We start from the raw sequence: 24,434 nt of genomic DNA, 5'->3' as shown, positions 1-24,434 counted from the left end.
TCAAACATTAGCGACTGCTATGAGACAAAAGTAAATACTCTGATGCAACACTGACTTTTTTTACTTTTCCGATCATCAAGGCCGTGCCATTATTATTATTTTTTGTGTTATCTTACTTTCACTGCAGGAAGAGCAACATTTTTTTAGCTAATCTGATCGCCGGCTGCCTTGACGTGTCTCTGCTTTAATGTTTTAAACACTCTTCTGAATCTGAGATATCGTAGGGATTGCCTGAATTTTTTTTACCAACTCTAAACTCCGAATAGAAGCAACTGATAAGCTCCCAATCTTTTTTTAAAAAAAAGGATAGCTATAAAATAGCTTAGCTTAGTCTAGGTTAATAAGCTATCAGAATAAAGTAAAAAAAAGTATACAAATGTTTCACTTAAACAAAATAAATCTATTTAAGAGCTCTACTTATAAACAAACAAAATAATATATATTCTCTTGGGAAAAATATACACTATACATATAAGAAATGAAAAGCAAATGCTATCACAGAGTTCAGTCTTTACATATACAGTGGAACCTTGATACTCGTGACCTTAATAGTTTGCGACTTTTCATTCGGAACCGGACTAAGAGTTACTCTCAGAGAGGTTCGGCTCGGAAGTTTGGAGTAAAAATAATGAGTTTGCACTAATAAATTAAAACGAAACATTTAAAAACTATTTTATTTTTCATTTAAAGTAGTAAATAAAACATTGATGACAATTCATTCACAAATTTTGTTGAGTTTACACTAAAATACATGTACAATTTTTCCCTTGAAAAAGGAAACATCAAAAGGAGAGAGTCAAAACCTCGCAAAATATATGAGGCTGTCAATCGATTAAAATATTTAATCGTGATTAATCGTAACTTAATCGCACATTTTTATCAGTTCTAAATCTACCTTCTATATATAGATATATTGCTGAAATTTAAAGGGTAAACTCACTTTTGCGAGATTCTGTATATGTACATATATTATATATATATCTATCACTGAGAAAAAGACATTGAGGGTGTGGCATAACAAAGAAACTGACAGCCTTGTTATACTCACATGCAGTCAGCTGCATTACATATTTTCATATCCTGAGACTATCGCTTCTACTGTGTGCTTCAGCTACTTCAGTGTCACATTATGAGGCATGATGTCATTGGACATGATTCAACTTTTTAGGTGGCAACAGTACCTCTATTTCACATCACCTCCCGTTATGTGTTACTCATTGCTCACTGATTACTCTATACGCCTTTATGTATTATGTGTTTATCGTGCCTTCACTCATGCAGAACATATTTTGATAATACAGACGTACTCTTGAGAAAGTTAATTATACAGTTAAACCCAATTAGAATGAGAAACCTTCTATTCTGTTGTGACAAATCATAAAAAAAGGATTACAGATGTAGTTATAAGCATTAAATCAAACATACTTGCTTTTGAAATCTCATCTAATAGTTTCTATTCAATCAGATAGCTTTGTGCTTTTAATTTTGCTTTTGAAAGGGATTTTAAATGAAATACTGCCTTTTCGGATTTGCAATCAGCACAGCTCCCGTCTTATCTCTAAATCTCAAGCCTGAAATAATATGGCTTTATAGTTTCAACACCCTCAGGGTGTAGAGTGGATTTTATTCAGCCTGCCTCTTTCATGACCCTCCAGTTAGTTTTAGCCTCAGGGAATGAGATTACACAAAGTTTTGGACACGACTTGCTCATCTGTAGTTTGTGGACACCCTTTCTTCCCTTTGCCTTTATATTAACCTCCATTCCATTCTTCTGGGAAGGATTTGGACTCGATTTTGGGGTGTGGCTGTGAGAATTTGTGTTCAATCTACCACAAGAGCATTTGTGAGGCAGTACTGCTTGCTAGGCGAAGAGGTTTGGGGTTTGGTTGGTGCTCCAGTTCAACCCAAAGGCATTTAATAGGGTTTCGGTCAGGGATCTGAGCAGGAACACGCTAGTTCTTTCACTCCAACCTTGACATACCATGTTCTTGATCATGGACCTCACTTTGTGCTTGAACAAGTTTCAGGCCTCTTGTATCCAGTAAATAAATGTACTGCTATATGTACTGCTGGAGCATACACAGGCATCCTTGTCAGTTGTGTGCCTACACAATTTAATAAAATTGTGCTTGAACACGAGAGCTGAATGACGGAAAATATGCAAACCGAGATAACAAAACACTTACTTCCTTCACAAACCACTGACAGAAGGCGGGGCCGATCCATTCCCGTGCATGAACGCCGCAGTCCATCCACACGGCCTTCTTACTGGTCCGAACTCGATTTCCCAACTGACGTGAAAGAAGAGTTAAGATGTCGATAAGCCGGATATTATCGAATAAACAACGGTATGTTTTACGTCTCTTCCATACCTGGAGCACGTAAAGAGGCCGTCCTTCGTAGGATCGTCCAATCGAAAACAAGTCCACTAGGTGTGGGTGTGTCCGGTTCATCTCAAACATCCAATTTTGGATCTGAAATGTGAAAAAAAAGAAAGGAAATATAGGTTTTGTCTCAAACAAATAACTTTAATTGCTGTAACTAAAGAACAGCATGTGCTTTTTATCTCTTAATAGTTGCATTCAATGTTTTGGAACATCAATTGTAACAAAGTATCTAGAAAGGTTTATTCCCTCACTTTCTCACTTGCAGCATGTTACTGACACCACAAGACTTGATATCCTCTGTCCTTATACTTACATTTACAGCTTTACCTCTGAATGTTCTGAAGCACTGGCGTTAATCGCGCATTGATAAAAATGAAAACGGTAATTGTGACAGCCTGAGTATTTATATATCTCTTTATGTTTTATTTCTATGTGCCTGTTCATATATGTTTACACACGTAGCACCGTGGACCTGCATGGCACAATATGTCGTTCCATTGCAAGTCTATGGTGGAATAACAATAAGGCTCAATTGAACTTGATAAATTTATAGAAATTTGGAAGAAAAATGTATATTACAATGTAAATTAACTATTACTATAGAAGCGATAACGTATTAAATGGGGCTTACTAATATACTGTAATAAAAAAAGCAACAATATTTAGAATAATAAAAGTAGCAAATTAGACATTGATCTAACTGGCTACATGCACTGAAATTCAAACAAATTATTAAACTAAATTGTAAAAGCCAAGTAGAAACCTACTTTTTTTCCAGGTCCAAAAATCTCTTTTTGTACCTCTGAGTGTTCCTGCTAACAAGCCGACATTATTTATTTAATGTGTTGAAGAATCTAATGTGGCTCCTGTCGAGACGATGACAGAATGTTCCAGATATCCAGAGATGGGAAGTAATGATGTACAAAAACTTTGTTGTAGCTTTTTCTGGTATCAGTACTTTACTTCACTATTTATTTTTACTCATCAAATTACACCAATTAATTTGACACAAATATCTGTACCTCTTACATTTTCAAAACAGGTCTGTTACTTTAGTTTTAATCTATTTGGTGATATGATCAATATTTTGTCGTCTCACTGCGCACCATTTTCAGCCCAATTCTTATCATTGCGCTGCTTTTTCAATCTACCACTAGTTCATCATTTCTTGCCAATGATGCACCACAGATGTAGACTAGTTTACGAAGCTAATAATGAGCAAGGCAGAAGGCAACAAGAAGTCTGCGGTTAACGTGGATGAGACAGAGGGAGTCAGCGATGTGAACATGACTGAGAACAGAGACTTTCCTAATCACCTGATCAACATCATCTTTTCTCTGCTTGTGTTCTATATGGTGGATGTTCAACCTGGACACATTCATTAGAGAACAAAACTTGAAATTCGATTGTATTAATATATTAATATGATGTGCGGTCCAGTTACCAGCGTGACACTAAAACAGGTAGTAGTAATGACTACTTTTTAATTCGAGTGAAAAAGTGTACCTGTAGTATCTGTACTTCTACTTAAGTGAAGGATGTGTGTACTTTTGCCACCTCTGCAGATATCAAGATGTGTGAGATGTGTTACTAGCCGCTCCTTGTCGAAGCTAAATAGAGCCTCATTCATCAGCTCATGGAGCGTATGGCCTCGACTGCAAAATGAACTGTGGAGGTGCGAGTTCGTCTAAGGCTTTAAGCTCCTCTGTGAGAGTTAAGATGAACGTATAATGTGAAAATTGTTGTGAATTCTGATCTGTAATTCTGTGTCACACACAAAATGGACAAAAGCTTGTGGGCAGCTGAGCATAAGATCCACAGGTTAAATTAGGTACTGATGTAGGTGATTAGAAGAGGCCTGGAGTGCAGGCAGTGTTCCAATTCATCCCAAAGGTATTCAGTAGAGTTGATGTCAGAGCTTTATAGAAGGCAATAAAAATCTGCCATTCCATCCTATGTAATCTTAATGGAGCTGGCTTTGTGCATGCTGGAACAGGTTTTCTGTTTGACGGGTTATTATAAAAAAAATATATATCTAAATATAAATGAGGCAAAATTTAAACTTGTAATGCAACACATTTATTCACAACGTCCTTTCCTTACTTAGATATAATTGTTTTTATTAAAAATTAAATTCACTAAACATTTGTTGTACTGATGCGCCCAGTCACGAATCAAGCACCAAAATCTGCCATGATGCACACATCCGGCAGATTAAACCGTCCGTGTGGAAACATAGGAAAAGTTCCATTTGGTGTCCTGATGATTTGCGTAATTTTAAAACACTATAATTACTTTAAAACATTTACATTATTTTTACGAGCCGCCCCATCACCTTAAAATTGTAAACAGGCTTGTTTGAGCACCGTGCAAATAAAGAGAATTAATAGGAACCTTTCATTTTTCTGTTCTTTTTTCCATGTGTTTAATAGACATTAGATACAAGACTGTGTTCTTTATGCTCTATGTTGAGGGTGGTTTCAGTAATAATAAAGGTGCATTTTGCATGTTCAGCAGAATTGAACTGCCCTGTCATGCGAAAATTAAAAAGGCTTGTGTCAGTATAAGTGCAAAGAAAGACAAGTAATGGGAACATGGTATTTCTTAGTTTTTTTGTTTTTTTCATTTGTCTAGTAGTCTGACGTTTGAAACATTTCTAGTCTTTATTCTCTATGTTGAGTTTGGTTTCATACATTTGCATAAATTATCCATATCTGTCCATGTCCATGTTGATTAGAGTATTAAAAACTTAAAAAGTATTCATTTAAGGTACATTTTCAGCAGTTAAAAATGTGTGATTATGTTGCAATTAATCCCGAGTTAATAAATATACCCTATACCCTAATAAATATATATATGTGTGTATGTGTGTGTGTGTGTGTGTGTGTGTATATATATGTATATACATATATACATATATACACACACACACACACACACACACACACACACAACACATAGCTACTTTACTCACCTCCTCCAGAGGGTGATACACTTTGTAATCGTACTGGAATGCTGATCTGCGTTTTCGGTTCGACCGATACCCTGTCTGTTTCTCCATTTCTCGCTGTACATCAGAAATAAGCAGCCTGTTGGAAACAGCAGGGGGCAGAGTGCAGTGAGTTACCCCTCTAAATAAAAAACCTAAACACAGTCTAGTGCTTTACGTCAATACTCAAGAACTATACCTCTTTTATACATGTTTAACGGCAAAAGCAAAACGCCGATGCCTGCGGAAACTGTCCACACTGTATTTGTGAAATCAGGATGACTCAGAAGCTGGAGCACACATACAATATGTTCTCCGCAGAAGGTCACGCAGACTCGGGAATCAAAAGCAATGACTAAGACGTGTTTATGTAACATTAGTTGAGGTGGAAAAAAAGCTTCAATGGAGATAAACAGTAGCTGCATTGAGGTAAACAAGTCATCTAGAATGTCGACATAAAAAAAAAAAAAAAAAAAAACCCACAGTAATATGTATGTGTCCATTTATCTTTACATTTTCAGAATTCAGCTTCGCATAACAAAATATTTCTGATCAGGTGTATTTACAGCTCATTGTTTACACCTTAATCTGAATCTTTTACACTTTTACAGATCCTCGTGTTGAATTGTGCTCCTGTAGCACGTGTCTAAAGTAAAAGGTTCACACAGAATCAATTATTTGTATTTGCCAAACACATTTACATGCAGCAACTAGAACTTATACACTACATAGGCTGTGATCATTTAAATTCAAATTCCAAATTCTAATTCAAATTCCAAATTCTAATTTCAAATTCAAATTTAATTTATCACATACACATTCATACAGAGTATGATATATAATGAAATGCTTTTTACGACTGTCCAACTTTTAAACATGAAAATAAATACAATATAAAGATAAAAGAGTAAAGTAACGTAAAAAGAAATATAAATATATTTTAATATTTTAATTTACTTTTATACTATAAGTATATTACAATATTTTTATATTTCAATTTAACTTAAAGAGATCATCTATTAAACAAAAATGATATGCATCCCTAATGCGTCAGGGTCTGGGCTCGAACTGTGGTTGGCTGTGTGAGGGGTCTTTAACAGTGTGTCACGGGGGAATGTCCACTGTGAAAAACGCTATAGACATAAACTTGAAGAGGAACCAGGTAGTATCGCAGTTTAAATGTGGCCCCACCTTCTTTATGCATGACGATTCAGTGTACAGTAATGAACCAAATCCAACTTTTTTTGCATACCGACCTGTTGGCACTGAAACAATTGCATCCTCTGGGGTTCCCGATAATCAAGATGCTAATCAGGTACGAAAAGAAAGCGTAGCTCGTGATTTTTTTGTTATAATGAATTGCTAATTATTATTATTATTAAAGATTGACCATTATTTGCAGCCGTTTTTTTTTTTTTTTTAAAGCGCAAGCGTCGTGACACTTTAAGACTTTAAATTTGCATATGTATGTATTCGCTTTGAATATGAGTTGATTGCCTGTACAGAGACATTGCATCAGTAGCTGACATTTTAAAATACGAAAGAAAAAGTTTGTAAATGAAAACAGCAATCGTGGCGAAGGTGGTCATGGCAAAGGAATAAGAAGAAAAAGAGCTGGTCCGGATGACTTTTTATTTATTTATTTATTTTTTTATGTATTGTTTAACTCAGTTTAATTAATATGCAAATTTCAAGAGCTTTTTATTTATTCTGAAAGGTGGAGGAATATACATTTTTGCCTAAGTCCTCTAAATGTCTAGAACTGGGGATTAAACACAGGTGGAAATAATGGGTAACTAATGAGGGACACAGAATCACACTGGCGACATCTGGTGGTCAAACAGAAGAAACACAAAAACAGAAACAGAAAAAAAAAGAGCACAATCCGAACAGGATCGGCAAATCCTGACATTTTGAAAGTCTATTGAACGTTTTTAAAATGTTTGTATCCAGAAATGTAGAATAAACCTATAGACCATATGGGGATTACAACAAATATTACCTTTATAAGTATAATCCAAGCAAATAAACCCCCCAGAAGCAAACTAGAAGCAAGGCAATTGAAAAAAACGATCTTTTGTTTCAAGTGACCCCAACAAACTGTTGTCAAATAATCAGAATACTATCAAAATCTCACAATTGTAATGCATTTGATAGTGCCTGAACATGCCCAGGATCCACTTTAAAAACGCTAAATAATAAGATAAAAAAGAAAGGTCACGGAGACAAATCAAATATTTCATGTATTCCAGCAGGTGAGTGATTGATAGGTGGAATACACCATGAACGTCAGCTTGCATGACTCTTGTACTCATGCAAATCATAGATCTGCAATGATCATAGACAACGTGAAAAGACAGTTATGAAAAACAGGCTTACTCGTGCTGAATTTGTGCCTGGCTGAGAAGGTTTTTGAGATGTCCTGTCCTGTCTCGTCCCACATGTACATCTACCGCCTTGCCTTCCTGGATAAGGTTAGAGCTGCTCGGCTGCCAGAGGTCCACCTGCACAACATCATCCCGTCAGATAGAGCCACGTAGTAACTATCAATAGAGATTTCAATGTCTAGAATGAAATCTCGAGAAGCAGCACGTTCCACTGCAGATCGTTTGAAAGCATAATTAGCGATCCCTCTGACTGCCAGTTCCCTCCAAATGGACAATGACTGCGAGTGAGAGTAAAAGACAGAGTGTACTTGTACGAGTCTTGTGCAAGTGTCTTGATGTCACCCAAATGAGGATGGGTTCCCCATTTGAGTCTGGTTTCTCTCAAGGTTTCTTCCTCATTACATCTAAGGGAGTTTTTCCTTGCCACAGTCCCATGACTGCTCATCAGGGATAAATACACACCATTCACCTTGACTGTTGATTTCTGTAAAGCTGCTTTGAGACAATGTCTGTTGTGAAAAGCGCTATAGAAATAAACTTGACTTGACTTGAGTTGTTATGGCTATAATGTTCCTATTATTATTTTTGTCACAAGACTCTTTGCTTAATCAACTAAGTTTATGTGAAAAGTTACTTTTAACACACCGATCTATTATTAGAATGATATTAATGTGTCAAACACTGATTGTTATATATTAGAATTATCATGAGCCTAAAACTACTTAAAAAGAATCGCACAAAACAGGCCACATGTGTAGTGGCCGCTTCGGGTCTGGAGTTTCTTCCATCGTATTTCCCTCTCAAAATATTTGTGCTAAAGAGATACCACCAAGTCACGATCGAGACAATGAGCATGCTCTACTCCGATTGGTGGCTTGCTGTGTGTTTGGCCAGTTAAGTTTTTATCCCTTCATAATAAAATGGCATGAAAATTTCGCATTTTGCTAAATATTGTAAGATATTTTACTAGTGAAGATAAAGTTTTCCCACATGGAAAAGTAAAGTACAGATGTGCAAAAAAGCTACTTAAGTACAGTATTGAATTACATTTACTTTGTTATTGTCCACCACTGGCTACAAATGTGACCCCTATGAAAAAGCTGCACTGGGACTGGACCAAATCAACTGTCTTTTTAAAAGGGTCCATTATTTAAAAAAAAGGAAACAATTACCTCAGAATACCTTCTGTGTATCTTTGGGTTCACTCAGGAAAGGGAACAAACTGTTCACATTGGAACGTCTGTTTAATATTCTGACAGTATTAACACTCTCCTGTTCAAGCTGTTAAAGATTAAACCAAGTACACTGAGACGCTGAGTACTATAGCAAAAGTTCCCCTATTTAATAGTTGTATTGCTTTTACACACTTGACAGTCGAGAAAATGTGGTATAATTAAAATTCTCCTATAATCTGGTCATCAGTCTGGGTTCAATTTGGACTTCCTGGATCATTAATAGGACCACACCTACAGCCAGATCAAATTCCTTTACATGACTATGTCCTGTCTCTATTTCAAAGCACATTGTTCTTAGACCTTATGTGACAAGAAACTAAACTAATAATCAGTTTCTTTCTCTCTTTCTTTTTTATCAAGCTACACATGATCCTGTGATACCAATGATCATGTCCCCTTCTTCTCTCCAGACCTGCTTGGTTCAACATGATGCTCCATCTCTGGATGGAGTTTTCTTTAACTGGAAATGATTTCTTGCTGCACAGGATGGCTCCACATGAACAGCCGAAAGATACATACAACCCCAATTCCAAAAAGAGTTGGGACACTGTGTAAACTGTAAATAAAACCAGAATGCAATGATTTGCAAATCTCATCAAGTTATATTTTATTCGCAATAGAACATATTAAATGTTTAAATAAAAAATATATATCCATTTTAAAGATAAAATAAGGTCATGCTGAAGTTTATGGCTGCAACAGGTTTTAAGTTGGAACAGGGTCAAGTTTATCACTGTGGATACATTTGGTAACTGAGGAGACCAGTTTCTGTTTTGAGAACGGAATCTTGTCCAATATGTGTGTGATACAGGATTCAAGCTGCTCAACAGTTCTTGGTGTCATTTGTTGTATTTTTTCTTTTCATTATGCACCAAATGGTTAAAGGTCTAGACTTCAGGCAGGTCAGTTCAGCACCCTGACTCTTCTACTACAAAAGTCATGCTATTGTAATAGCCGCATTGTCTTGCTCAAATATGCTTGGCCCTTCCTGACGTTTTTTTTTAAATGGAAGCATTTGTTGCTCTAAATGATCTGGACTTTCCAAATGTGTGAATGCTGCCCATTCCAAAAGGAAATACTGCACTCCCATTACATCAGAGATGCAGATTTTTTTAACTGAATGCTGACAACAAGCCAGATGGTCCCGCTCCTCTTTAGTCCAGAGGATGTTTTGTCTGTGTTTTCCAAAAAGAATTTAAAATTTGGATTTGTTTGACTACAGCACAGGTTTCCACAAAAAAACTTCTGCCCAGAAAGGATTTTGGCGTTTCTGAATCATGTTCACGCATGCCTTCTTCTTAGCATGATAGAGATTTAACCTGCATTCATGGATGACATGGCAAACAGTTCTCACAGACATTGATTTCTGTAGGTGTTAATCTTCAAAACCTTTGATTATTTTTGGTGCTGCAAATGATGGCATATTCAACTGATTTGCAAATATATTTTAAGGAAAATTGTTTTGAAGTTGTTCCACAATTGTTTCCAACTTTTTTCCAGACGTGTTGCAGTCATCACAATATTTCCTTTTCCCTTTTATCCTTAGAATAGTACATTTCCTCAGTTTCAACATTCGATGTGTTTTTTTTTATTCTGTTTTGAATAAAATATGAGTTTATGAGATTTACAAACCATTGCATGCTGGTTTCTACCTGATATCTACCTTCTTATACTTCTATTTCCCTATCGACAACCAGAGAAAACCTCCACAAACATCTTCAACAAACAATACAAACTATTTGGGGTAGCCTTCTTCACTGCAGGTTACTTCTTTATGGAGTTATGTCAGGCAAATCAAATTTCACTTTTGAATTAGCAGCAGTATTGGTCAATATAGAAACACGGTGCTTGGTAAAATCTATAACACTGTCATACTAATCAATATTATAAAAAGGTTATCATCCACATTAGCCAGCTAGCTTGTTGCTAAGCTCGTATCCGGAGAGACTTACAAAACTGCTCTATTAATAAATAAGTCTCTATTAATAAATACATTTTGTACAGGTTCATTAGGTTTCAGATTAAAAAACCCATCAATACGGCGCCGACCACAATGTCAGATTCCAACCTTGAATATAAAAACCGAGCGGAAATAAATATCAATGAGCAGCCTCATTCTCCGACAGTGTCGTGTTAGCGCAGCTTAGAGGGAATCATGTCTAAGTAAATGAAACGACCCAGAGGCAGCTGTGTAAACATCACACACACCCGTCCCTGAAGAAGTGGCTTCCAAAAGCATACCGATTCGATTTGGGCTCGGGGTCAAGTACACACTTCAAATATTTGAGACTCCTTAGAAGAGACACTTTTAAAACGGAAAATTGAAAATCTTACCGTTTAAATACCCTAAAATTGTAACTACTATAATAAATACAGCAAACTATAATGGTATCTTTTCACTCAATCCATTTTTGACCATTTACGATTCGGAATATTACTTTGAAGTAAAGTTTGAGCATAAGTTTGGTATGTGCTTTTCCAACATCCCATTCCACATTTAGCCATAAGGGTGTTAATAAAGTCAGGTACTGATGTAAGTGAGGAGGCCTGGGGTGCAGTCAGCATTCCCATTCATCCCAAAGGTGTTCAGTAGGGTTGGGGTCAGAACTCTATAGATCTTCTATAGATCTTCCACTCCAGCCTATGTACACTATATTTTGATATGGCTCACTTTGTGCACATTTATAGAATTTTTGGGTCTCCTAGTTCAAGTGAAGGGAAAATTTAAGGCTACCACATCCAAAGAGCTCCTATACAACTGTGTACAAACGTTTTGATAACAGATTGGGGAAGAAACACATATGGATAGAAAATTAAGGTTGGCAAATACTTTTGTCCATATAGTATATGTGAATACATCAAATACACAACACAAATCGTTTATTGTTATTTTGGTTGTTTTAAACTCTGATACCAAGATTTTAACAAATACCTTTAACCTGAGCAAGATTGCAACCATTTACTTCTCAGGTTTATTCTCACACAAAAATAGAAACGAGAACAAACAGCAGCTTTTTTTTCTATTCTAACCACAACGTAATTGTTCCCAAATGGAGAGACCTGCACATCCCCCAAATGCGATTCAATCCCAACCATTTACACACCGCCTCCAATTATCTCCAATCTGGAGAGTCGTGGTTTTGATTTCCATCACCTGGTGTTCTCCTGGGGTCATAATCATTTAGTTTTGATATGTTAGATACGTTCAATTTCATGACCGTATTATTGCCGAGAATCAAATTAAAACAATTTAAAAGACCGCAACCCCCAACGCCGTTTGTACGAAAAACACACAATCACTGCTGTGAGTTCAGGAGTTTAAGATTCTGTCCTACTGACCAGAAAGAAATTGACCCGGCTTGTGAGCTTTGCAGGGACATTACCATGATTGACAGTTGTCTTTTGTCCATGATGGATGTCCACCATGTTCTAATATATGAGACATTGTGTACGTTTTTGCAACCTGACATGCGATTTCAGTCTCAGATGCTCCACCTAAAATGAGCCCAAGAAGTTAAATAACTGACTTTTGTGGCGATGCTTTAGACTCTTGAGGGCTTTAATCTGATTGGCTCGACACATTTTCCTTCAACTCTTTCCCAATGGAAAAAAAGAGAAACGTTTCAACTGCAACACTGAGCTTTTTACCTCAAGATATAATCGATGGGTATAAAAAGGTATAGAATCCCATGCTTTGAGGCATTTATAGCAAGCTAAATAATCAAAACTAAAGAAAATGACAAGTCTGAAAAATTATAATAAATAAAATTAAAAACGACTCACCGTTATGTTCTGAAAAAGCTGCTTGAGATAAAGGATCTCTCCGGGACTGGTGGGAATTATTCTTAGAACCTGATCACTGCAATTGTAAAAAGTTGATAAATACAGTCATACAAGAATTTATTGTCAATGCATTGTATATAAATATATATATATCGATCAGGCATTACATTATAAAATTATAGCATTAGGAGCGGTGAAGTAAATAACACTGATCATCAGTTAATAGGTGGAATATATTAGGCAGCATGTGAAAATTTTGTCCTCAAAATTGACGTTTTAAAAACAAGAAGAATGGGCAAGCGTAAGGATTTGAGTGAGTTTGACGAAGGCCAGATTGTGACGTCTAGACGACTGGGTCAGAGCATCTCCTTAACTGCAGCTCTTGTGGGGTTTTCCTGGTCTGCAGTGGTCAGTATCTATTAAAAGTGCTTCAAGGAACAGTGGTAAACCGGCGACCGAGGCTCATTGATGCACGTGGGGAGCGAAGGCTGGTCCGTGTGGTCCGATCCAACAGATGAGCTCCTGTAGCTCAAACTGCTGAAGAAGTTCATGCTGTTTATGTTCGATGGGTCAGGACTGTTTTAGCAGCAAAACGGGAATCAACACTATTAGGCAGGTGGGTGGTCATAATGTTATGCCTGATCGGTGTATATAGTATATAGAACAGTAGCCAAGATTATACACAGTGTATATACAGATAATATACAGATACATTGCTAAACCAAAATGGGTTTACAATCCCATCCAATTAGAATTATACAGAAATAATGAGAACACACAGAGTGGAGTTAAAGTGCATAATCATTACACACAGTAAAAGCAGTTACACATCAGTGAGCCATCAGTGATCTAATGGTGTTGTGTAGAGTTTAGTACAGTGACAGTAGAAGAAAAAAAAAAAACCTGGCCCTGCTCCTGCTGGTGTGAATGGCATAAGCAGTATGTGCATATATGTAAGGTGGATGAATAATATTTCTGTATGCAGACTGTACTGCCCTCTATCCTAGACCATCTGATCTGAACAATAAGTCTGATTATTGTCTATTCAAGATCTGAATCAGGCTCAGGGGTTTCCCCCTAACAGACGTCACACGATCACCTCACACGCCAGTTCCTGGCTCGATCACAATCGAATCACCGTCTGCACACATTTACACTGTAATTACGTGTTTACGCGCATCAGTGTTCTGAAAGTATAAGACAGACCAAGATAATGAAACAGTATGTTAAGTTTGGCAGAGTCTGACTACGGAGGATTACGATATTATTGAAATGAAAATGTTCTGACATGTAAACACTCCCTCCACTGATCCTCAGTTAGACATATGTGGTATTTCCAATGAATACAAATCTATAACTGGATTAAAAATTGTTAGGTTTTCACCATCTTTACTGAACTTGTTTTTTTTAAAAGCTATAATCGCTAACTATTTTCCACCAGAGCAATAAAAAAAAAAAAAAAGGCGCTTCGCATGTAGTACATCATTGTTCAGTAATTGCATTGTCACCGTGGCAAGAACGTTTAGCATGAACTGGAGGGAAATTCCTGGCATGTGCATTCACATTGTAATCAGACTATGTTGGAGTGCCCAGAAATGTTACCGTAAACAGCCTATTTATTCCACTGCTTTACACATAGCAAGAGAATCAGTCTATTGTGTACTTGTAAACAAACAGAGTTCACTGATAAATAGTCCTAGAAGCCAGATTGGAGCTATTGAGCTATTAGATTCCAACCCATAACTCATGACTCAGGTCAAGAAGCGTCTCCTTTCCCATGAAACGATGAAATATTCTAAACGTTTGCTCCCCCCCCTTCATATTCAACTGGCGCAACGGTGTTTGTTTACTTGGAGATAACGGATTCAAACTAAACTCCTGCCCAAGACTTTTCAACAAAGCAACATGAATCTTGAACACGTTTTTTTTTTCCAGCTCGGTTTTTTCAATTCTAAATAAATACATCATGTAATCGAGATCTCGAAGCGTGTTCTGTTTGCATAATCAACTTAGTGTGTGAAGTCTTTTGTTTCTTGCAAGGTCCAGTTATGCAGTCATGTGACCAATTATATGGTCGTTGTGCAAAGTACAGAGCCAATGAAATGCAGTTCGCATCTAACATACTGTAAGTGTATTTAACAAAAAGTACATAAGTACAGACGCAGTATGCGTTAGATGCGAACTGCATTTCATATGCTCTGTACTTTGCACGATGACCATAATTAAAGCTCATTTAATGTGCTTTTCTTGTGGTCACGTGACTGCATGACTGGACCTTCACAAGAAACACTGTGTGATAGTACGGAGTCGGAAGACAAAAAAATCTGTATTAACTTAAAACTGAAGAAAAAACAATTAAATACGAGAAATATCATAAATATTTAGGACTTCTGGTCACATTTATTTAAACGTAAGCAAATTTGTGGCATTTATGTATCTGTTTCAAAGAAGCTACTTTTCACTGAATATACCTGCAGCAAAAAAATGAATGTGCATTTAAAAAACACGGCTTTCATGCAGACACTTTGGGAATCCCAGTGGAATTTTCCTAATTGTGACTCCTGCCTGTATAGTGAATTTCCCACATCCTAGACTGTCGAACACACATGTCTTGAGCAAAAGTATGAATCTTTGTATGCTGTGGATGGCAGTTGCAGGCTCATTCAAAACTCTGTGTGATCTGGAGCATGTTACTGTTTACGCAGAGTTTGACGTGTTAGCCCTTTGTTCACGTGGGTTTCCTGTGGGTTCTCAGGTTTCCTCTGAAGGTTACCTCTGGAAAAACACTAGGTAGGTGGTGGCTTTAGGTGTGAAGGGGGGAAGGACTGGCATCCTTGGTGTATTCCTACTTTAAGGCTGGTGTTCCTTGGATCCACCACAACCCTGGTACACAGGGATCAGCAGTACTTAAGTACTTTTTTTTTAATTTTTAAGATATGGTAAAATAAATAAACCTTCATCCTGCCGTCCTGGTCCTGCCGAAGAGCGCTGCTCGACCTGCGATGACTCGCTCTGCACTTTCCTTTGATCAAATCAGTCTGCAAATCTCAAATAACTATCGACACTCCTTTGCCTCTCTTTGTTATTACAGAGTTACATCAGCGCTTCCAGGCAGGGAGATGAAAGATGGCCTTTATGGTTTGGCTGACACCTACATGTTCCATGACAAAGGTTGTGCTGGTGGTGGTGGTGGTGGGGAGCAAATGCAGACAATGACGCCATTTGCATCACTGAACGCTGTCTTCTAATTTTAGCAAGTGGGTAATAAGAATGCTGCAGGTCAAAGCTGCGCTTGGGCTTTAAGACAGAATCGGTGTTTGTCTTCTCTAATAGACACCTTGGGTGGCGTTTCTCTGCAGAGCTACGAGCAGTGCCGATTGCTCCATGATGTCACACCTAGACTGTGTCCTTTGTGCTGAGCTGACGTATGTGACGTGGTGTGGTTGAAATGGTATTACTGGTATTTTGTTTTAGAGAACCTGCAGGGTGGGATGTGAGCTCATACCTATGGAGAGATATCTAATTTACAAGGCAGAAGATTAGCAAAAATCTGCGTACTCATCCTACGGGCATACAAGCTTTTACAAAAATAAATGACAAACTTATGAACTTCAATGATAACTAGCAAAAAAGTGAGAGAACAAGGGTCCTAATCACATGCTAGCAAGTTTGTCGGGTGTATTTATTCGCAAATATGCAAATTAGCTGAATGTTAGATAGACTATTTGTTAGCCTATATAATAAATAGTGATCTTAGTTGATCATGACTCACGGTTCAGCACGCACATGAACCGTGGATCAATTGCTCTTTTTTTTTTTTTTTTACATGCATGTTTTTTTTTTTTTACGTTTTTTTAAGATATTTCGGAACTAAACATAGCAGTCGTGTGGTTCACGTGAAGGGGACAACAACAGCGGCTAGCGCTGTAACTTTTCTTGGAATGAATGTTAAGAAAATTATATTTGTCTCCTTCCCTCTTTTTTCCCAATCCGAAAAATTCTTCGATCCGTCACTCAAAAACCGTAATGTGATCCGAACAGTGAATTTTGTAACGCATTGCACCACCCCCTTGTGGTGGTAAATGGTAATTCTAGATACTTTGCTAGACAACTTTGCTATTCACATATTATATATTACTTGAGCTAGCAAAGTCAAACAGCTACTGCTAGAAAGGTAACAATAACAAGCTCAGCCAACTAACATTATTCCACTGATTGATATAAATTTGCTTTTAATTTAGCTAAGCAACATACAGCTAATTGTATGGAGTGAGCTATCGTGAGGAGAATTCTTTGTTATATCATACAGAGCCGACGTCAAATGTTTGAAAACCACGAGTCATTTATGGTTTTTGAAAGACATGCATTCGTTTAAATGCAACAAACTTGGGTAATTTAATGGTATGAAAATTTATTGATTAAAGTATAAATGTACATTTTCATTTAAAAATTCTCCCTTAGCACGAATAACAGCTTTACACACTCTTGGAAACATTCGGCGGGATACTTTGCCTTGCCTCTTATAAAGCAAGAGGTTCTGGTTGGAATCTTCTTTCGGATCATGCGATTCAGTGCTACCCAGAGCAGATCAATAGGATTTAGGTGTGGTGATTAGGCAGGCCATTCCATGATTAATAGCACTCCAGATGACTCTTTGCTCTCCAAATAACGCTTACAGAGCTTGGATATATGCGTCGGGTTTGTTGTATTGTGAAGTTGGTTCCAGGTGAAACTGCATGGTGTTTAAGTACGGAATGGTCGCCATGTTGTTGCGGTATTCTTTTCACCATTTTACCTACATCAAACCTACATGTACATGAGTAAGCAGGTTCTCGAACTATAAACAGAAACTTGTGAAGTGGAATGTGACTTAGCTACGTGCATTGAATCCAAAACCTACAGTTATTGCCTGAGGTGATAGCGTGATGAAAATGAATAGCGTTAAATGACCAAGTTTGTTGCATATAAACAAAAGGATCATGCATGTGTCTTTCAAAAAACGCATCCAAACGTTTGACAGGCATTGTATCGATTACACAATGCTGTTGGTTGCTCTAGATAATTTAATAATATTATATTGTATGAACAATTAGGCTATTACTGGCTAGCTAGGTAGCAAACTAGACTAGCTTGTCAGGTCGGCTTATGTTGAGCTAATTTAGCTTTTGAGCTTAATCTGTTTGTTTTTAAGCAAGCTAAGCTATATTAAGTGCACAACATCTATGCAAATTGTGCAACTCTTCACTTCATTATAAAAACAATTGACTGCAGAGTAGCGCCTCACATTACCGGCATATTTGTAGGGTCATGTCTGTCAAATCCTGCATGAAAATGTCCCTGACGTTCTATTTGTTTTTTTGAAGACTTCTTCCAAATGATCATTCAACCAACAAATTGCTTTTGACCATTCAAGTACAATCACATAAACACACATACAGTGTATCTTAGCAGTGAATCAGCTCTAAATGCTAAATAAACCATAGTCTATTTAGATATTTAAACGCCCTACTCTGGCGTATCTCACTGTCCTCCTTACCCCAGTTCACCCCCGTTCGAAAGGTAAAAGTGTGCAAAGCTGCAGCTTAACAGTCTACTGGAATTCACTCCAGAGTTCAAGCACGTAAGCTGCCACACGACCTTTACCGACCGCCAAACCTAAATCAACAGCGTATACAAACACACATGACAGGGAAAGAAAGACAGACATTCCTACAAGTTGTACTCGGCATGTCTATACACGTCTGCCGACGTCAGCGTGCTGTCACCGAGCACTTTCGCTTTGTTTTTTTTTCCACACGTAATTAAATCACCTCTGATAGGTATGAGCTGATATTGGTTATGTCATATACCAAGTTGGTTTAATGCAATTTAAATGGCAATTTTTTTCTACTAGGAATTAAATTAAATACACACAGAGATTTTATTTAAAAGTACAAATTACCAATAGCACATTATTCCTAATAGCACCTTTTTTTAACCACCTTTTTTTTTCACATTAACAAGATTTCTTTTATTTAGACCAACATGGCAACAGCCACAGCCCTTCGAATAGATCACTAGGCTACAAGTTTTTTAATATTTTGTGACAGAAAACTCAAATCTAAATTTGTTAAATACCTTTTTGTGTATTTTCTGTATTTATTTTTTTTATTCTGTATGAATTTTCTGTATTTTGTTTATTTTTCTGTATTTAAAAAAATATTTATAATATTTAAAAAATATATATGATAAATATTTATAATTATAAAAAAAAACACTTTTTTGAACACTACAACACTCAAATGATGTAGCTGAGGCTGAGGAACTGTCGGAGACAAAATTGTCGTTAAAACAAAATCATCAGGTTTAGGCCACGCCCACTACACATTTAGATGTGGATTTTCAGAGCCTTGAGCACATACGGATTGTGAAATTGCGTTATGCAACGACTCCATACAGCGTCATATTTTTCATCACCTTCACTGGTATGGTTTAATTATGGAACGTAATTTCATAATTGTAGCCGTTGTAGTTTGGTATGTAGCAAAGTTTGTTTTGGTAAGAATGTTTCTACTTGCATCGTCTGGTTTGTGGCATTGTATCCTTCACTTGGCTGTTACAGCCCTAAGACCTTTAGAGGTTCTTCGCACCTTGGTGTGATTAAATTGCTCTTTTTGTTCTGTCCTTTTTTAACACTGTGACACAGGAAAGCAGGAATACAATTTCCTCAAAAAAACAGGAGAGGTTAATGGAACGAAAGGTTAGTGGGTTGATTAGCTCGCTTGTCCTTCGTGTAACATGTCAGGATTGGTGGCATCTTTTTCTTAACATAGTTCGCAAACATAATAGTTTTTAGTATAATATTTCTATTGCCCATTTACAATGTTTTACAATGTTATATCATAAAAAACTTACATTTTATAGCCTGTGCACAAGAAACTACTTTATTTATCTATGTTTACACACTATCACATAAAAAAAAAAAAAAACCTTTGTAAAGCAATTACAGTCCTCCCAGTGTTCCTGCGACCTCTGAAATATGTCCTGAAAGCACCTGAAAGCACCTTCTGCGATTCTAAGCCGGACCTCTATGTGACCTTTCTGCTGGATTTTCATCTTCGGAAAATATGCGTAGAAGCCAAAATCTGGCGAGTAGGGTGGGTGCAGAAGTGAGATCATGTGGTTTCTGGCTTGTGAGGAGAGCTAGTCAGAACAGCAGACGTTGTGACGGACGTGGTCAGAATAGCACCAGCTCGCGATGTACACAGGACGATGTGACACACTGACGTTCACAATGAAGTTTGGTGCTCCCTGTGACTGTGCGTGCAGCCTTGTGCTGCCATCTGTTGGCGTGTTACAAGACTAATCTCGAAACGTTTTGCTTCCTCATGATTTTTCAGGGTTTCCCTTGCCATTTCGTTTCATTTCAGAAAACAGCTGATTTGCCTTAGAGCTACTGTCACAGTCGCTGTTTTCGAAGAACTTCCGACCAATCAGAGCTTCGAAAAACAACCCAGAATCAGCATCAGCTACAATTCCAGACAATCAAACTTTATTTTCGAGACGCAATCAGAGACGTCTCTAGTGTGAGGAAGGTATCCAACTTTTAAAATCCAATTTCGGGTACAATTATCTCGAATCGGGTCTGGCTCATAGTTGCCAGATTGTCACTTTTGATCTAATTTGTGGTTTAAAACCTGCCTCATTTCACAGTAAACCATCGCCAAGCTGTAACCCCACCGAACGAGTGTCAAGGCAGAAATCGCTAGCAATCCAACAGCAGTCTAAACAAAATTAACCTGCCTGTTTTTTTTTTTTACTTTAAATTCTGTACAATTATAGTAGATCTGGCAACTCTGGGACTTTTTTAATTAGAAATGTCTCAGGTTTGCATTACATATTTAATTTAGATTTAGCTTAATTGGTTATGGATATGGTTATGTCCAGTACATCCGCAACAATTATTGCTGCCAAATTACTAACTCCACTTGTCTGTGCAGATGTTCCACTACATTTTTGAGTGTGCTTGTGGAGATTTGTGCTCATTCAGCCACAAGGGTGTTAGTAATGTCAGGTGTAGGTGAGGTGAGGAGGCCTGTGGTGCAGTAGGTTTGCCAATTAATCCCAAAAGTGTTCAATAGCATGTAAACCATATCTTCATGGAGCTAGCTTTGTGCCGAGGGACATTGTCCTGCTTGAACAGGTTTGGGTCTCCTAGTTCGAGTGAATGGGAAATGTTATGCTACCACATTTAAAGATATCATGTAGAATAGTGTGCCTTCAATACAGTCTTTTCAGATTACCAGCTGTTTGTTTTTTCTTGACATTAGTACACAATTTGACTGACTCGACTCTTGATTTGACTCCTTCAGGGTAAAAAAAAACAATATCAGCAGTGCTAAAGAGTGTGTTGTGTTTTCTTCATACTATAAACCATAATAGTGTGTTATGATAGTGAATTCATTAACACTGAATCACACTGTGTCCTCTACTGCATTTAGTTTTTAGTACAGAGAAGAATTGTTATGTGGAGTCGACTCTTCAAATCCACTCCTTCGCGGAATCAATATTGGATGGATTATCATTCCATCCAGTAAGTAAGTAAGTAAGAAAGAAAGAAAGAAAGAAAGAAAGAACGAAAGAAAGAAAGAAAGAAAGAAAGAAAGAAAGAAAGAAAGAAAGAAAGAAAGAAAGAAAGAAAGAAAGATTATTAAATGAATGAAAGAATGTCGGAATGAATGAGTGGTGATTGAGTGGTTGAGTGAATGAGTGAGAGTGAATGAACGAACGCGCGTGCCCGCTTCACTTACCCAACATAGCGGTTGTTGTAGAGGTAGGCGCACGCGGGATTAGAAAACACAAGCAATCCGAGGAGAAGCGCAGCGCGCACGCTCTTCACTTCCGATGCCATGTTGTAAGCTGCAGGTTCTTCTCCTTCCTCAGATCTTTATGCGGAGAGGAGATGAAGCGTTGCAGGGTTCTTCCCCGGTTCCTGCTCGGACTGCGGAGGTGCGAGAGCTCAGGTGCGGAACAGCGCGCGCACATCTCGACTTTTAAAGTGCGTGCGACTCGCACCACGTGACCCAGTGTCCCGTTTTGGGCAGGAGCGCTTATAAAGGGGTTGCCAGATTGGACCGATTAGCTATGGCTTGTAGATGTTTATGTCTTTCATTTGAGGGGACAACCCACAAACACACACACACACACACACACACACACGTTTCAGCAACCATTTTAGTATACTATATAAAATAGTCAATGAGCAGCTTGTATAGCAGTACAGATTTACTGTCCTCTTGGCAGTGTGTTTGGGGTCGTTATTATGTAGGAAAACTGATGTTCTGCTCAGTTTCTGAATGGAGGGCATCATGTTCTGCTTCAGAATGTCACAGCACATGTTGGAATGTATGTTTCCCTCAATGAACCACAGCTCCCCAGTACCAGCAGCATTCATGCAGCCCCAGACCATGTCGCTGCCACCACCATGCTTGACCGTAGGCAAGACAGTTTTCTTCTTGCTCCTCACCAGGGTGTAGCCACACATTCTGGACACCGTCTGAGCCAAACAAGTTTATCTAAGTCTCATCAGACCACAGGACATGGTTCCAGTAATTCATGCTCTTGGACAGGATGTTATCAGCAAACTGTTTGCAGGCTTTCTTGTGAGCCAGCTATAGAAGAGGCTTCTTTCTGGGACGACGGCCATGCAAACTGACTTGTTGCAGTGCGCAGCGTATGGTCTGAGTACTGACAAGCAGACCTTCTGCTTTTGCACTCATGCATCTGTTTTTTAAAGCAGCTTCTGCACCTGACGCATTTAACTTCTTTTATGGACCCTTGAGTGAAACCTGTCTTGGAAATCCGCTGTATGACCCTGGCCACTGTACTGTAACTTAGTTTCTTATAGCCTAGGCCATCTTTGTGGAGAGCAAGAATTCTAATTCTCAAATCCTCAGAGTTCTTTGTTATGAGGTGAAATGTTAAACATCCAGTGGCAGTATGAGAGAATCACACAATCATATATATATTCTTCTTCTTTCGGCTGCTCCCATTACGGGTCGCCACAGCGGATCATCCGCCTCCATACTACTCTGTACATCTACATCTGCCATTTTCAAACCAACTTTACCTCAAATAAACTTGTTTCTAATCCTGTCCATCCTCGTCCCTCACAATGAAAATCTCAACATCTTCAGCTCTGCTCCCTCCACCTTCACCTCCTGTCTTTTACTCAATGCCACTGTCTCTAAACCATACAACATCGCAGGTCTCACCACAGTCCTATAAACTTTCCCTTTCACTCTTGCAGATACCCTTTTATAACAAATCACTCCTGCTATCACTCTTCTCCACCCACTCCACCCAGCCTGCACTCTTTATTTCACTTCTCTAACATACTCTCCTTATTACTTTGCACAGTTGACCCCAGGTACCTGAACTCCTCCACCTTCTCCTCCCTGCAACCGCACCCCTCCACTGCCCTCCCTCTCATTCACACATGTACTCTGTCTTACCCCCACTGACTTTCATTCCCCTTCTCTCCAGTGCATACTTCCACCTCTCCAGGCTCTTCTCAACCTGCCCACTACTCTCACCACAAATCATAATATCATCCGCAAACATCATAGTCCATGGAGACTCCTGTTTGAACTCGTCCGTCAACCTGTCCATCACCACTGCAAACAGGAAAGGGTTTAGAGCGGATCCTTGATGCAATCCAACCGCCACCTTAAACCAGTCTGTCGTTCCTACTGCACACTTCACTGCTGACACACTGTCCTCATACATGTCCTGCACCACCCTCACATACTTCTCTGACACACCTGACTTCCTCATACAATACCACAACTCCTCTGTCGGCACCCTATCGTACGCTTTTTCTAAGTCCACAAACACACAATGCAACTCCTTCTGACCTTCTCTATACTTCTCCATCAACATTCTCAAAGCAAATAATGCATCCTGTAGAGCTCTTCCTCAGCATGAAACCATACTGTTGCTCACAGATGGTCACCTCTTCTCTCAGCCTGGCTTCCACTACTCTTTTCGTGATTGATCAACTTTTACACACACACACACACACACAAAATATATATATATATATATATATATATACACACACACACAAAATAACTTTAAACAGAAGAAGAACGTATTTTTCACGGCCTGGTGACTCTGGTTGTAATGATAGAGGATTATGATCCACTACTGGCTGTATTAATCTGATCCTGCAGTTAAAACACAAGTACACGTTACAAGAATCAAGTCAAGTCAAGTCAAGTTTATTTCTATAGAGCTTTTCACAACAGACATTGTCTCAAAGCAGCTTTACAGAAATCAACAGTCAAGGTGAACGATGTGCATTACACAATCCAGAATCCATGTATTTACCTCATTAACTTGCTAGTAAACTAGTGTTTTGTTGTAGTTTACTAGCCCCCAAACGTTACACAAAAAGAAGTTGAGTGACCATTGTCCTTTGAAATGTTACTTATAATCCTAAATAAGCATTTACAGTTAAAACATTAGGGGTCAAGGACGATGAAAACGCACTGTCTGAGCAGCAACTGTTGCAAGATTGGGTGGAAATGCTATGTGGATTGAATTTCACCTATAGGCGACAGGACAGCGGCACTTAAGGGGCAAATCAGATTTTAGTTGTTGCCAGTGTCCT

The 24,434-nt window shown here is 38.1% G+C and overlaps 1 protein-coding gene across 1 annotated transcript in view; it reads right to left on the bottom strand.

The window, feature by feature from the left end:
• Nucleotides 1-21,862, bottom strand: part of cpa6 (carboxypeptidase A6) — a 29,997-nt gene extending 8,135 nt beyond the window's left edge. Inside the window, exons 1-6 of the mRNA XM_083530188.1 lie at nt 21,571-21,862; nt 12,782-12,857; nt 7,756-7,880; nt 5,362-5,476; nt 2,373-2,474; nt 2,187-2,291 (exon numbers count right to left, since the gene is read on the bottom strand). Coding sequence (XP_083386314.1) covers nt 2,187-2,291; nt 2,373-2,474; nt 5,362-5,476; nt 7,756-7,880; nt 12,782-12,857; nt 21,571-21,671 — 624 coding nt within the window. The 5' untranslated portion in view covers nt 21,672-21,862. The remainder of the gene's footprint in view (nt 1-2,186; nt 2,292-2,372; nt 2,475-5,361; nt 5,477-7,755; nt 7,881-12,781; nt 12,858-21,570) is intronic.
• Between the last annotated feature and the right edge of the window lie 2,572 nt (nt 21,863-24,434).

Source organism: Silurus aristotelis, assembly GCF_946808225.1.
Source record: "Silurus aristotelis genome assembly, chromosome: 25".
In the NCBI taxonomy this organism is placed as follows: domain Eukaryota; kingdom Metazoa; phylum Chordata; class Actinopteri; order Siluriformes; family Siluridae; genus Silurus; species Silurus aristotelis.
This window is presented reverse-complemented; position numbering and strand designations above follow the sequence as displayed.